This window comes from Artemia franciscana, chromosome 14 (assembly GCF_032884065.1).
Source record: "Artemia franciscana chromosome 14, ASM3288406v1, whole genome shotgun sequence".
NCBI classification, from domain to species: domain Eukaryota; kingdom Metazoa; phylum Arthropoda; class Branchiopoda; order Anostraca; family Artemiidae; genus Artemia; species Artemia franciscana.
The window spans coordinates 33,290,964-33,306,867 of record NC_088876.1 but is presented as its reverse complement, the minus strand read 5'-3'; the positions used below and the strand labels follow the sequence as shown (position 1 = coordinate 33,306,867).

Below are 15,904 nucleotides of genomic sequence, written 5' to 3'. Positions count from 1 at the left end.
AGGACTTTTATATGTTTGTTACAGTAGTAGATGTTCACCTCAAAGAAACTTATATATAGCTGGTTTTAGCGAAAAAAAAAACAAAAAACAACGGACGATTGACTTGTAAAAATAAGTTATGATTTAAAACCATGCAGTTCTTCTGATTGGCTTAAAATTCCATCCAAAAGAACAAATCGTGTTTTGAATAATGTACGTTCAATGTGCAAAACTGTCACTTGAAGCTAGTCCTATGCTTAACACTGTTTGAAACCAACCAGCTTTAAAAAAAATGTCTCTCTGGAATTAATGAATTATGTGATTGGCTAATACAAAAAAAAGTCACAGAAATGCACCTACTTTTTAACAAGAATAAAAGAACAATAACCTCTATTTTTCTTAATTTCATCACTGCCGGGATTGGAAAATGCCAACTATTGATCGAAAATTAAAACATGTTCCGTTAAAATATAGCTTAAAAATTGAAAACTTGTGCGAAATAACCGTTAGCAGTATTCTTAAAATAATTTTCTAGTATGAATAAATAATTGATTGATCGAATTAGTTTTAATTTAATTGGATTTAAGGTAATACAAAACATTAAATTTTCACAGTTTAAACAAATTATTTTTGTGCTGATTATTCATCTTAATTTGAGAAAAAAAAGGCCCTAAGAATTATAAATTTTGGCTATTGCAACTCTAGATGCATTGTATCTTGTATCCAATAGTTCTGTTTCTAATCTAAACATTTTAAGTAAGAAATTAATCCCCCCCCCTTCTTATACTGAATTCTTCTAGCTCGCCGTCAACTCTGGGGTTAGGCGAACATTTTAATAAAAAGAAATGGTATAAAAATGAAAGCTTGATCAGAAAGAAAAATGCAACTCCCTCCCCTAGGCTAAGATATATTCATGATTAAATCTGCATACAATAAAGCAAACAAAGTACAATATCTTTTGCAAACCGAAAATAGTACAATACCAGACAAAAATAAATGATTTTCCCAAAATTTGGTTCTCTTTCAGTTCTAGCTACGTCAGTTCCAGTTACGTTCCGGTTCCAGTAAATCCCAGTTAGTTCAGGTTTTCTGTTTAAATTTTGAATTTAAAAGAAAAATAGACAAGTTAAAAATGAAACAAATAAAAACGATTGAAACCTTTGACACTCAATCCTCAGGGCTTTTTTAATACCTATTTTTGATTTATAAAACGCAAATTGTGTTCTGGCCCTAAGAAGGTTCTGGGGGTGATAGCCCTAGTCATGTTTTTGGTGGTTGCTATCCCTTTTAAGTTTAACTTGGTTGTTCAGTTTAAGTTATGTGTATTTTGGGTTTCGTTTATTTTAGCAGTATTTGTTGTCTCTATGTTTGATGTGATTATTTGTTTTTATTTTTTATTTTTTGTTTTATTTTTTATTTTTTGTTTTATTTCTGTTTGTTATGATGGCTCTGCTTTTCTTTGAATTTTTTTTTTCTAAAACTAATCTCTGTTTGTTTAGATGACCTAGATGTACATATCGTCTTTTCATTTAGCTATACTCTATCCCTCCGAATATAGTTCAACGTTTACTTACCCCTCCTTAAACGCCCCCGAAAGTTCGAACATACTAACCCAAGCCGTTCTGAGATATGAAGATATACTTTTTTGACAACTTGGAAAAGTATATACTTTTCTCTGAAGAATTTCTTTTATGGAAAACGTTATTTTAAATTAAGCCATTGAAAATAGGCCCTTTAGATTATTTTTATCCTATAGAATTTATGGTATAACTTTTTAAATCAAACCTTGTATTGATGGGGAGTTCCAGAGGCCCCATTGTTTTTTTATTTTATTGCTTATGATGTATTATTCCCCACAACACGTTACCTTTATATATGTCTCACATTAAAATCACGTGAGAAAAATGAAGCAGATTTGGCCTGTGGATTTAGAAAAAAAAATATGAGTACAGCTATAGTTTGTAAAAATTAACTTTATATTCATAAAAACAACTATCTAACCATCAATTTTGGCTTTTTGTTTTCTCAACGTAGAATTCTTGTTGCTAAACAACCCGGAATTTTGTACTGAAAATGAAGGGAAATTTTATGCTAAATAAACTAAAAAATACTGCGAAGAAAGTTTCTCCTTATCTAAAATGGAATCTAGAAGTATTTATCTGTCTACAAGATTTATTTGTCTTTAGTTACATTTATCTGCGTGTTTGCCAAATCTGGGATTATTTGATTTATTGGCTTGCGCGTGGGTGTACAAAAAAAATATTCGATGTATATATATATATTATGCAAGATATATATATATATATATATTTATATATATATATATATATATATATATATATATATATATATATATATATATATATATATATATATATATATATATGTATACATATATATATATACATATATATACATAAATATATATATATATATATATATATATATATATATATATATATATACATATATATATATATATATATATATATATATATATATATATATATATATATATATATATATATATATATATATATATATATATATATATATATATATATATATATTTATATATATATATATATATATATTTATATATATATATATATATATATATATATATATATATATATATATATATATATATATATATATATATATATATATATATATATATATATATATATATATATATATATATATATATATATATATATATATATATATATATATATATATATATATATATATATATATCACCTCAACTTTAGTTTTAAACCTTCGACAACAGAAACCCAGAAACCCAAAGAGTATGAACCCGAGAATTTCAGAGTCCGAAAATATTAGTTCGAATTTTCTAAAGTTCGAATTTTGTCCCATTCTTTAAGAATGACCCCTGAATCACAAAGACCGTTTAATTAGAATAAATGGCTCTTTTGAGAGTACTAAAAAACTTCAGCGTAAAGAGTGAGGTATTGACGAGGGGGCGAACCCCTCATATACGTAATAATTTCCGTTCGTTTTAAGTTTTTAAATAATGCTGGGAAACCCGGCGCCCCATTCATGGAAAATTCCCTTCCCCTATGAAAAATTCCTCCATGGAAAAATTCTCCCACGTAATCCCCTCCTCCGACCCCCCTTCCGTCCAGAAAAAATCAACCCTGAAAATGTCTGTATACTTCGCAATAACATATACTATATGTAAACAATGGGCAAAGTTTATAACTTGTAGCCCTACCCCCGGGTACTGTGGGGGTTTTAATCATCCTCAAAGAAATAGTTAATAGGTTTTTCGACTATGCTGAACAAAATGGCTCTCTCAAAATTTTGGTCGGGTGACTGGGGAAAAGGAGGATGGGAGGGGGCCTAGTTACCCTCCAATTTTTTGGTCACTTAAAAAGGGCACTAAAAACTCAATTTCCGTATGAGTAAGGCCTCTCGAGGTATCCTAGGACCACTGGATCCATATGATCACCCCTGGAAAAAAAAATAAATAAATAAGCACGCATCGGTGATCTTTCTTCTGGCAAAAAATACAAAAATCCTACATTTTGCGTATAGGAGCTTGAAAGTTCCACAGTGGGGTTCTCTGATACACTGAATCTGGTGGTGTGATTTTCATTAAGATTCTATGACTTTTAGGGAGTGTTTTTCTTTTTTTTTCTTTTTTTGAAAATAAGGAAACTTTTCTCAGGCTAGTAGCTTTTGAAGGGTAAGACTAAACTTGATGAAACTTATATATTTGAAATCAGCATAAAAATCCAATTCTTTTGATATATCTATTGGTATGTATCCATTTTTATCTATTCGTTTTTATGGCACTTGGTATTAACCAAGTGACATATAGCAATCGCAAATTCTGTCGGTCTGTCTGTCGGTCTGTCGGTCCCGGTTTTGCTACTTTAGGCACTTCCAGGTAAGCTAGGACGATGAAATTTGGCGAGCGTATCAGGGACCGGACCAGATTAAATTAGAAATAGGCGTTTTCCCGATTTGACCATATGGGGGGGAAGTGGGGGGCCAGTTAATTCGGAAAAAATAGAAAAAAAGAAGTATTTTTAACTTATGAGCGGGTGATGAGATCTTAATGAAATTTGATGTTTGGAATGATATTGTGTCTCAGAGCTCTTATTCTAAATCCCGACCGGATTTGATGACATTGGCGGGAGTTGGAGGGGGGAAACCTAAAATCTTGAAAAACACTTAGAGTGGAGGGATCGGGATGAAACTTGATGGGAAAAATAAGCACAAGTCCCAGATACATGATTGACATAATCGGAACGGATCCACTCTCTTTGGGTTAGTTCGGGGGGGGGGGGGGGGGTAATTCTGAAAAATTAAAAAAAAAATGAGGCATTTTTAACTTACGAACGGGTGATCGAATCTCAATGAAATTTGATATTTAGAAGGATATCGTGTCTCAGAGCTCGTATTTTAAACCCGACCGGATCTGGTGACATTGGGGGGGGGAGTTGGGAGAGGGAAACCTAAAACTTGGAAAACGCTTAGATTGGAGGTATCGGGATGAAACTTGGTGGGAAAAATAAGCAGAAGTCTTACATACGTGATTTACATGATTGGAACGGATCTGCTCTATTGGGGGGGGGGGTTAATTCTGAAAAATAAGAAAAAAATGACGTATTTTTAACTTACAAAGCAGTGATCGGATCTTCATGAAACTTCATATTTAGAAGGACCTCGTAACTCAGATCTTTTATTTTAAATCTCAAGCGTAATTGGGAGGGGGCAGTTGGGGGGACCGGAAATCTTAAAAAAAAGCGGTGAGATCAGGATGAAACTGGATGGGAAGAATAGAAACTTGTCTAAGATATGTGATTGACATAACCGGACCGGATCTGCTCTCTTTGGTAGAAATGGGGGGGGGGGGGTAATTTCGAAAATTGAGGTATTTGTAACTTGCGAAAGGGTGACCAGATCTTAATGAAATTTGATATTTAGAAGGATCTTGTGCTTTAAAGTTCTAATTTTAAATTCCGACTAGACCCTGTGACATTGGGGGGAGTTGGAGGGGGAAACCGGAATTCTTGGAAAACGTGAAAATTGGGGTATTTTTATCTTACGAATATATGATCGGATCTTAATGAAATTCGATTTTTAGATGGAATTCATGTCTCAGAGCTCTTATTTCAAATCCCGACCAGATCTTTTGACATTGGGGGGAGTTGGAGGGGGAAATCTTGGAAAAACACTTGGAGTGGAGGAATCGGGATGAAGCTTGGTGGATAGAATAAACAAATGTCCTTGATACGTGATTGACAGAATCGTGCTGGATTCGCTCTCTTTTGGGGAGTTGGGGGGAGTGGTTCAGTGATTTGGCGAGTTTGGTACTTCTGGACGTGCTAGGACGATTAAAATTGGTAGGCGTGTCAGGGAGCTGCACAATTTGATTTGATAAAGTCGTTTTCCCAGATTCGACCATCTGGGGGGCTAAAGGGATAGGAAAAACTAGAAAAAATTAGATATTTATAACTTACGAGTGGGTGATCGGATCTTAATGAATTTTGATATTTAGAAGGACATCGTGACTCAGAGCTCTTATTTTAAATCGTGACCGGCATTAAGCCTCTTATTTTCCTTTTTAAATCAATCTATTGATTCATAGAATTTTGTTAGAGCTCCTACCATATGATCTCTTGGCTCTTAGCTCTTCTCGCCTCGTCACAAGTGCCATATGAGCTCTTAGCTCTTGTTTAGAGTTTCGGTTAATATTGACCCGAGTCGCTCCTTATTTACAGTTCGTTACCACGAACTGCTTGGTTATTGTATAAATCAAATTTATAATATCTAAATATTATAATATAGTTGCATAATAATAATAAATCAAATATAATGCAATAATGTAATATAATAATTGATAATAAAATGAACATTACCACAAATTGTTTGATTATTATATAAATCAAATTTATAATATCTAAATATTATAATATATCTGCTTAATAGTAATAAGAGCCGTCCTGGCCGAGTGAGTTGGTGCGCTGGATTCGGGATCCCTTGTCTGAGAGGACGCGGGTTCGAATCCCAGTGTACCCAATTCTTCAGTTTGGGACGGGGGTCAGTGGCGTGACTCTGTAAGCTTAGCCAGAGTTGACCCAGAAATGGGTACCTGGAGAAATCTGGGGAAGGTAAACAGGAAGGATGTGCGAAAGCACAGGATGGCTGGCCCCCAACCCCCCATTGCACTTCCTGGCTTTAGGGCCAAGAAACGGAGATCAGCACCGCTGGTACGGATTGTAAAGTCTAATGTCGTATCCTTTACCTTTTTACCTTTTTTTTAATAGTAATAAATCAAATATAATACAATAATGTAATATAATAATAATGGATCATACAAAAAAAATAAACATAATAATATATAAAACATAAATATAATAAACTAATTATTATAATAAACCAAATCACTAATCAACTAATCCTTTACCTTTTTACCTTTTTTTTTAATAGTAATAAATCAAATATAATACAATAATGTAATATAATAATAATGGAACATAAAAAATAAAATAAACATAATAATATATAAAACATAAATATAATGAACTAATTATTATAATAAACCAAATCACTAATCAACATTATTGTATAAAAGCTCTTTTACTCTACTGTTCTTTTTTTACTGTTTTACTGTTTCTTTTATACTTACTGTTTTTTTACTGTTCTTTTTTTGTAAAAGAGTGTAAAAACAGATTTTCATTTTTGACCTTTTGACCTTTTGACAGATCTATTTTTGACCTTTTGACCGTATCTGTTGTATCTCACGATTTGTCTAGGTCGACAAATTTTCCCATTGCTATTAAGACATTAAACATGTTAAAGATAAATGTAGAAATATGTCAATTTTTTTTTATTTTGACCTTTGGTTCCTGCGGAATTCTGATTGATCCAGATACGAAAGTTACGCTAACAGACATGACTGTTATTTCACCCAGCGGGCAATGTGCAATATATGGGGGCAAGGGGCAAGGACTTCTTTCAGTTTTCAAATGTAAACGCAAAAAAAGATTTCCTCTCATATCTAGGATATGTTTTACGTTTTAGTGAAAATACAAAAAAAATCAAATTCTTGAGGAGGAAACAATCGCCCGTCCCCTCTCTCCGTTGGTGCCCTTGTTTGCTACAGTAAAGACTTTTCAAGGACATTAAAAGATGCAGTTCGAGGCCTCACCTTATTCAGTCAAAAATATTCCATTGAACATACGTTTAGAGCTAAACGCAAATTCTGGAATTCAAGATGTCCCAAATTTTATTTAAATAAGAAAATTTCGCTCAATTTGTCTTTAAAAGTACCAAGAACAGTGGAAATGAAAATTCGGATTTTTTGATTGAGATAACATATTTACAAAAAATGTCTATCACGAGCCCTGAAGGGCCGAATTCGTATTTCGGAGTCATACAAAAAAAACAAAAAAAAAACAAACAAACAACAAAAAAGTGGCAAAGTAATATCAAAAACAACACTATCAGAATGGCAAAACCATTTATTAGTTAAAATTATTAAGCGGCAAAATGTCAAAAAGCTAAAAAGGTAAAAACTAAAAAGGTTTAAAAGAGAACATATAAAAAGGGGGGAGGGACAAAAGAATCAAACGAACATAAAACTTGGGTATCACCAGTATCAACAAAAAAGAAAAAGGAAAACTAGCAGTTTATTTTATCAGTAATGAAGGGGACCAAGGTTTTTCCATACCTGGAGATACAGCAACGGACGGTGTATGGCCAGAGAGTGTCTGTTGGGGAAAATATTTTCCATGCCAAGGTTTATTGTTGTATTTTTTTTGCAAAAACAGAGGCACAACGTTCCTCTCCTGTGCTCAAGAGTTTCCAGCTTGGCCTTTCAATAAGTTCGTGGTAAGGAAATGTTTAAAAGGAGCGACCCAGCTCAATAGTAACCGGAACCCTAAAAAACGGAATTTTGATACCAATAGACACATCAAAAGAATCAGATTTTTATGCTGATTTTAAATATGTAAGTCTAGACTTACTTATCGAAAGTTCGAGCCTGAAAAAATTGCCTTATTTTCGAAAAAAGGGAAATACCCGCTAAATGTCATATAATCTTAATAAAAACCACACCATCAGATTCAGTGTATCAGAGAACTCTATTGTAGAGGTTTCAAGCCCCTATCTGCAAAAATGTGAAATTCTGTATTTTATGCCAGAAGAAAGATCACGGATGCGTATTCATTTGTTTTTTTTCCAAGGGTGATTGTATTGACCCAGTGGTCCTAGAATGTCGCGAGTGGGCTCATTCGAACTGAAATTAAAAGTTCTAGTGCCCTTTTATGTGACCAAAAATTGGAGGACAACTAGGCCCCCTAGCACGCTCATTTTTTCCCAAAGTCACCAGGTCAAAATTTTGAGATAACCATTTTGTGCAGCATTGTCAAAAAATCTAGTAACTATATCTGTGAGGACGACTTAATTCCCAACAGTCCCCGCAGGAAGGGCTGTAAGCTATGAATTTCGCCCATTGTTCACATATAGCATTGGCTATTAGGAACTTTACAGACATTTTCAGGGTTTTTTTTTGGTGGTGGGGGGAGGGGGTTCACGTGGGATGATCTTTCCATGAAGGAATGTTTCATGGGGGAAGAGAATTTTCCATGAAGGGGTTTTCCCAGCATTATTCGAAAAACGATCAGAAATTAAATACAAAAAAAAAGTTAGAGGGTAGAACTTTGATGTCTTCTTTTTCTTCATAAATTGGGAGGTCCTTGAACACAAAAGGCCGGTTCTTTCTCCTCTTTATTGCACTGGCCACAGCGCAGGAATATATCAATGTCCACAGTACTTTGACTTGTTTAAAAATGCTATTAAGACCCTTTCTTTTGGGACACTTTGACATGAAAATACCCTGAATTGTTGGTGTTTTGAACACAAAGAATGTCATTACATTCACTTGTTTATGTTTTCTCGTAAAACCAGAGGTTTAATCGTTTTCGGTCAGATTCCAATGTTTTATGTGCTCTGGTGGTTATATTGGCTGGTATGAAATGTTTCATCTGAGCCACTATAGAATGAATTTTTATGAATAATTTGATATGAATATTTCTGCATTATATCCCTTGATGCGGCATCTGAGCCACTACAGAATGTATTTTTATGAATAATTTGGTATGAATATTTCTACATTTTACCGATGTAATGGTTATATGGCTAGTATGAAATGTTTCATCTTAACCACTGCAGAACGTATTTTTATGAATAATTTGATATGAATATTTCTGCATTTATACCGCAGCATAAATATTATACACTATGAAAAATTCCTATACTCTCCATTATAGATTTTTGGGACACATCCAGACGCAGACCTTTCGTCATGACTCCACATTAGCGCGTACGCAATGGCAAATTTTTTGCACATTGCGATGGGAATTAAAGGACCTGTTGAAGCTATTGCTGTGACCCTTTGGGGAACTTCCCAAACTGCGCACTGTGATGTGTCCCATTACTGAACCAAATTTTTCATCCTGTATAATATTTATGCTGTGATTTATACTGTGCGTGATGCTGTGCGTGAGCCATTTTATATCATAAAAAACGTAACTGTATGACCGTGGAGAATATGAAAGACCAAAGTCTAAGTCTGCTTAGATGTGGGTCGCTACCCAGTGCTTGAACTCGCAGCTGAATAGATTCCTTATCAATCTAGGCCTAGCACCTGATACAATGATGAAATTATTTCTAGCTTGTTTTTATTTTTCAGATATCTTGGCATTTGGTGTTTTCAGTATTGGCAAAGGCAAGTGCGTAGCAGTCAAGCTTCGCACAAGTGGAAATTCAATCGCTTAACTCCAAAATTAATCACGGCCTCAGCGTTGTGCGTTGTATGCACACGCTGCACGATTTTCCAATCTACACACCAAATCTGGCTCTGCTTTCGGTCGGCGTAGACAGCGCCATAACTAATTTGGCGCATATTTTAAAATTCGATAGTTACCAATACAAAGATATTGATAGCCCTCTGTCATCACCTTATGGGCTGAGAAGCTCTTTTCCTGGACTTCACGGACATACTACATACAATCCTATGTGCTCTGACCAAGTTCGTATTGCAACCTTTGAGCTTATTTATCTTTACGAGTGGAGGTTTACGCCTTAAACACCAAGTAGACTAATTTAGTGCCATTTGTATAAACGAGAAGGTCCATTACGCATATATATCAGTGAATTTGACAAATAACGTATTTTAGTATCTTAAATAGATTTATATTTATATTCAAATTCTTTAGCTGTGGAATTTATCATCAAGTGAGTTAGTGAGTGATTTTTGTTGATAGTTTTGATTACAATATTAGAAGAAATGGCAGTTAATGGAACCAGAACCAAATTGATTCGACCAGGGCCATCAGAGATTGAGCATAAGTCAATGAGGTTCCTTATAACGGACAGGCCAACAGATAGTCACATCAGTAGCTACATTGAGGTACAGTTAACCTATTTTTATCGTGTTTTCCGCTACCTAATAATAAAAATTTTGTCGCAAAATCTAAAAATTTAGAGTGGAGCTCCCCCCCCCTCACTGGGATTCAGTTTTCTTTTGACAGCGTTCGTGTACATTTTACGAATCAGTCAAGCAAAAGAAACGTTTTCAAAACTTAAACTTCTAGCCTAACAATCGAGCCGAAAATAGAAATGAATTGATCGAAAATCCTAGGAGTTCCCTCTCCTATGCAGCTTCCCAAAATTCTGGTTAACATTGATCAAGGCCAAGTCACTGGTCAATACTTTAGAGTTTATATAGACAGACATTTGGGAATATTTGAGAAACTTCTAGATTTGTGCTCTAATTCCTCAAAAATATCTGTTTTTGGACGTTTTGGACATTTGTTTTGTTTCTGGAATATAGAACATATAGATTTTTTGGAAAAGATGGATGAATTTGATGTAGATTTTTTATTCTATACATGACTGCAAGAAAAAAGGGTTGTCAACTCACAAAAATACAAGAGGGGAATTTACTTTTAAGACTATAGGTTGGTGCAATTTCTTTTTCAATGAAAAATGAGAAATAGTCAATACAAAATCTAGGGGGATGGCCATCCCCCAATTGACACCCTTGAACAAAAATAGGTATAGACAAGTACTGATATGTAATGCTAAAAAAAACATATTTGGTGGTTCAAAAACAAGCAGTCCTGAAGAATTATTAATTCTAAATTATCTTTACGTCCGAATGTCCTAATTTTAAACTCTTCTTGACTTATCTTAAATATAAGTTTCGCGGACTACAGTCGGTGGAATCCAGGGGTGGGTTTAGAGCAAAATCTTGGGCGGGGGCAATGTGAAAAAGGTGCCAATAATTGACCAAATTGACAAATTTGTTCTAAAAAAAGCAAAAAAGAAAAAAAAACAGGATAAGAGGGCGCCATAAAACATCTTTGAAGGACCCCACCTCTGGATCTGCCAGGGATCAAACCAAATGAAGGATCAATCTACATCAACGGTCAAATGGCGATCGTCTTTGGTTTTCTGCAGAAAAACATGTCGGAGATATTTTCCAACCAATTACCAGATCGTGCAAATTTTCACTTTTTACTGTGTGCGCGAGTGTCGATAAGCATCTTTCAACTCCATGGGAAAAGTAAATTAACTGTAAAATAGAAAACAAGTGTCTCGAAAATTATTATAAATAATAACTTATTTAGAAAATTTATAAATTTATTTAGAAAATGAAGAATTTTGCAAGTTTTTGTCATTGTTTTTTTTTTTTTTCCTTTTTTGAATAACATGTCATCCCAGAAAGAAGTTTCTTTGCATATATTGCAGGGATTTTGTGCCCATGTACATTTTATGTCCAATAAAAATAAATTTATTGTCGGTAGCAGAAAAAGCAAATTGGTACTTAAAACGGTTATATTTTTAAGTCGAATCTTATCTTGGTATAACTTATTTATTGCCCGGATGTCTTGTTTAAAAGGCAACTGTACTTTGAAATGATGAATAAGAAGAAGAATTGAGCAAGTTTTTAAATGTATTCTAATTTCTAATAGAAATCTCTGCGTCGAAGCGTGCGTATGATATGATATTCTTCGCATAAATAATCAATAGGGACAAGAAACAATATATTAACAAATGCTGACAATAATTGAAAATGTGAAAAGAAAATTTATAGCAACTGAAGAATAACACGCAAGAATGCAAATATTTCAGCTGAGATCTTCGTTCAGCCATTCTCAGTACAAAAGTTATAAAAATATAGATTGAAATCCGTGAAACAAAATAAAAGACGAAACTCAAAAAAGCAAACAAATATTATTTTTTTTTGGAATATAGAAATATGAAAATATTCAGAAAATAAGAATTGGATTTAAGGTGCACAAGGTTTAAGATTAGGTGATTTTTTTAAAGGAAGGAGGAGTTTATTTTTGTTGTATTTTGGTGGTCAAAATTTTAGATTTTTACATCTTTCAACAATTTCGGAAACTCGCTAAGGAAAAAGGTCACCTCATTATCCTTACTGATTGAATATCTCAACTCTCTCCGCCTCCATCCTTAGACTTTGTTAACTCAAAACGAATATTAGAAAAATGAATTATTTTGAAATCAGTGATTGCATAGGAATATTTACACTGGGGACTTTTCAAGGAAAGGATGGATTTATATTTTATGCTTCATTGAGTTGTTAGATTTTCCCAAAGAAAGGCGGCGTCATTTGTTTTTATACGTTTTTAGGTGTAAATTCCTAGATTTTTACATATTTCAAGTTTATTCGTGCATCCACGCGAAAAATGGTCGTCCGACGCTCATTACTAATGGGAGCTCTTAATACTCTCAACCCCTGTCCTGAGGATTTGGTCAGAAATAAATAGAAAAAAAATGTTTTGATATTAGTGATTATACTAGGAAAAAGATCATTTTCTGGCAAGGGAATTTGTATCAGATTTTTTTTTTGTATTGCTAAAAATTTTGAGATAATTCAGGGGAAACGAGATGCTTATTTTGGAAATTAATTCCTTAAATTCCAGTTTTGGTTCATGCTTTGTTCGGTTGAACAATTGATTTCACAACCCGCATGAAGAAATGTTTATTTTGCAATCCCTTGGCTGCTCGAGTCAAATTATCTGGTTTACTTTAATTAAGCTCTCACAAATTATATTACACTATAATTAACTTCTCAGGATTGGTAACTGCCTTAGAGCACCCAACTTTAAAGCACCAAGAACGGTGAAAATTACTTCAGATTGTTTAAATTGGTTAAGGGGAAACTGACATATTCTTATATATCTTTAAAAATGAGAAATAATTGACAATTTAATTTTAACATGAGAGACCCCTATCAAGGCCGTATGCAGGATTTTAGGTTGGGGGGGGGGCAGAAACTTAAAAACGCAAAAAAAAATTATGAACTTTTGTTACGTTTTTACGAGTCGAACCAGTTTTTGTGGGGTGGGAGTGTCAAAACTCTAACCCCCTCTCTTGATACGGCTTTGATCTCCATATGCAGTTATGGAGGTTCCAATTGCATACGGTGCCGAATTAAAAATAAGAAAGTGGAAATGATATCAGCAAAAACAAAGGTAAAACATATGGCACAGCTTTCCTTTGACCGAGTATTTTCTTCGGGAATCAACGGACCCGTAGTGTTCAAAATTACCAAACAGTTCGTAGTAACGAACTGTATGTAGTAAGGAACTGTATGTATGTTTCCCCCTTCGAAAAAAGGGGGAAACACCCTCTAAAAGTAATATAATCTTAATGAAAGCCACACCATCAGATTCAGCATATCATAGAACCCTAGTGTAGAGGTTTCAAGCTTTCATCTGCAAAAATGAGGAATTTTGTATATTTTGCCAGAAGAAAGATCACGGATGTGTTTTTGTTGTTTTTTTTTGTTTTGTTTTTTTAGGGGTGATCGTATCGATCCAGTGGTCCTAGAATGTCGCGAGAGGGTTAATTTTAACGGAAATTAAAAGCTCTAGTGCCCTTTTTAAATTACCCAAAAATTGCATGGCAACTAGGCCCCCTCCCATGCTAAATTTTTCCCAAACTCACCGTATAAAAATTTTGAGACATCCATTTTGTTCAGTATAGTCGAAAAATCTAATAACTTTGTCTTTGAGGACGACTTATTCCCCCATAGTTATGAGAGGTACATGAGAGGACATAGTTACATGAGAGGATTTTTTCATGGAGGAATTTATCATGAGGGAAGAGAATTTGCATGAAGGGGCTGCAGGATTTTAAAGCGTTATTTGAAAAAACAATGAGAAATTAAATAAAAAAAACAAGTTTTTCAACTGAAAGTAAGGAGTAACATTAAAACTTAAAACAAACAGAAATTATTACGTATATGAGGAGGTTTGTCCCCTCCTCAATACTTCGCTCTTTACGCTTAAGTATTTTTAGTAATTTCAAAAGAGCTGTTTAATCTAATTAAATGGCCTTTGTGATTCAGGGTTCATTCTTAAAGAATCGGAACAAAATTCGAACTTTAGTGTAAAGAGCGAGGTATTGACTAGGGGGTGAACCCCCTCATATACGTAATAAAAATATACGAACATAGAAGCTCGTTACGTAAGTTAATTTGTAAGTTACGTATATCTATTACTATTCAAAACGTTTGTAAATAAGTGACCTTTTAAGTAACCAAACAAATTGGAGGGCAACTAGGCCTCCTCCTCCGCCTCTTTTTTTTCTCAAAATCGTCCGATCAAAACTTTGAGAAAGCCATTTAGCCAAAAAAAGTAAAGTTAATATGCGAATTTCGTTTTAATTATTCATGTACGGTGAGCCTAATCAAAACCTGCATTAATTAAAAAACTCAGAAATTAAATAAAAAATAAGTTTTTTCAACTGAAAGTAAGAAGCAACATTAAAACTTAAAGCGAACAGAAATTATTACGTATATTAGGGGGCTCTTCCCCTCCTCAATACCTCGCTCTTTGCGCTAAAGTATTTTTAGTAATTTCAAAAGAGCTATTTATTATAATTAAACGGCTTTTGCGATTTAGGGTCATTCTTAAAGAGTTAGAACAAAAATTCAAACTTTAGTGTAAAGAGCGAGGTATTGGTGAGGGGGCGGGTCCCATAATATACGTAAGTTCATTTGTGAGTTATGTATATTTATTATTAATAAAAACCTTCGAAAAAAATTAAAAGTTCTGGTTGCCTTTTTAAGTAACAAAAAATTGAGGGCACCTAGGCCCCTCCCCCGCCCCTTTTTTTCTCAAAATTGTCCGATCAAAACTTTGAGGAAGTCGTTTAGCCAAAAAAAGTAAAATTAACAGCACATTTTGTTTTAATTATTCATGATCTAACCTGAGTGAGGTAAAATCAAAACCTGCATTAATTCAAAAACCTTCAGAAATTAAATAAAAAGAAAAACAAGTTTTTTAACTGAAAGTATGGAGCGACATTAAAACTTAAAATGCACAGAAATTATTCCGTATCTGAAAGGGGCTCTCTTCTCAACGCCCAGCTCTTTACGCTAAAGTTTGACTCTATCTCACAACTCTGCTTTTTAAAACAATAAAACTTTTTGGTCACTTAAAAGGGCACTAGAACTTTTAATTTCCGTTCGAATGAGCCTTCTCGCGACATTCTAGGACCACTGGGTCGATACGATCACCCCTGAGAAAAAGAAAAAAAGGCAAAGAAAGTCACCAGATCACCAAAGATTCGGTGACTTTGGGAATAAAAAAAAGCGTGGGAGGGGGCCTAGTTGCCCCCCAATTTTTTTGGTCACTTAAAAAGAAAGTGCACTATATTTTTTAATTTCCGTTTGAATCAGTTCTCTCACGACATTCTAGGACCACTCGGTTGATACGATCACCCCTACATAAAAGCAAAAAAAGCAAAAAAAAAACAAATTAACACATATCCGTGATCTTTCTTCTGGCAAAAATACAAAATTCCACATTTTTAGAGGTAGGAGCTTAAAACCTTTACAGTAAGG

General features: G+C 33.9%; 1 protein-coding gene across 4 annotated transcripts in view; it reads left to right on the top strand.

The window, feature by feature from the left end:
* The window catches only part of LOC136035609 (PRL-1 phosphatase-like), a 99,303-nt gene that overhangs the window by 63,521 nt on the left and 19,878 nt on the right, over window positions 1-15,904 (top strand). For all 4 annotated transcript variants that reach the window (XM_065717492.1, XM_065717493.1, XM_065717495.1 and 1 more), the window contains exon 2: window positions 9,713-10,432. In XM_065717492.1, coding sequence (XP_065573564.1) covers window positions 10,310-10,432 — 123 coding nt within the window. In that variant the 5' untranslated portion in view covers window positions 9,713-10,309. The remainder of the gene's footprint in view (window positions 1-9,712; window positions 10,433-15,904) is intronic.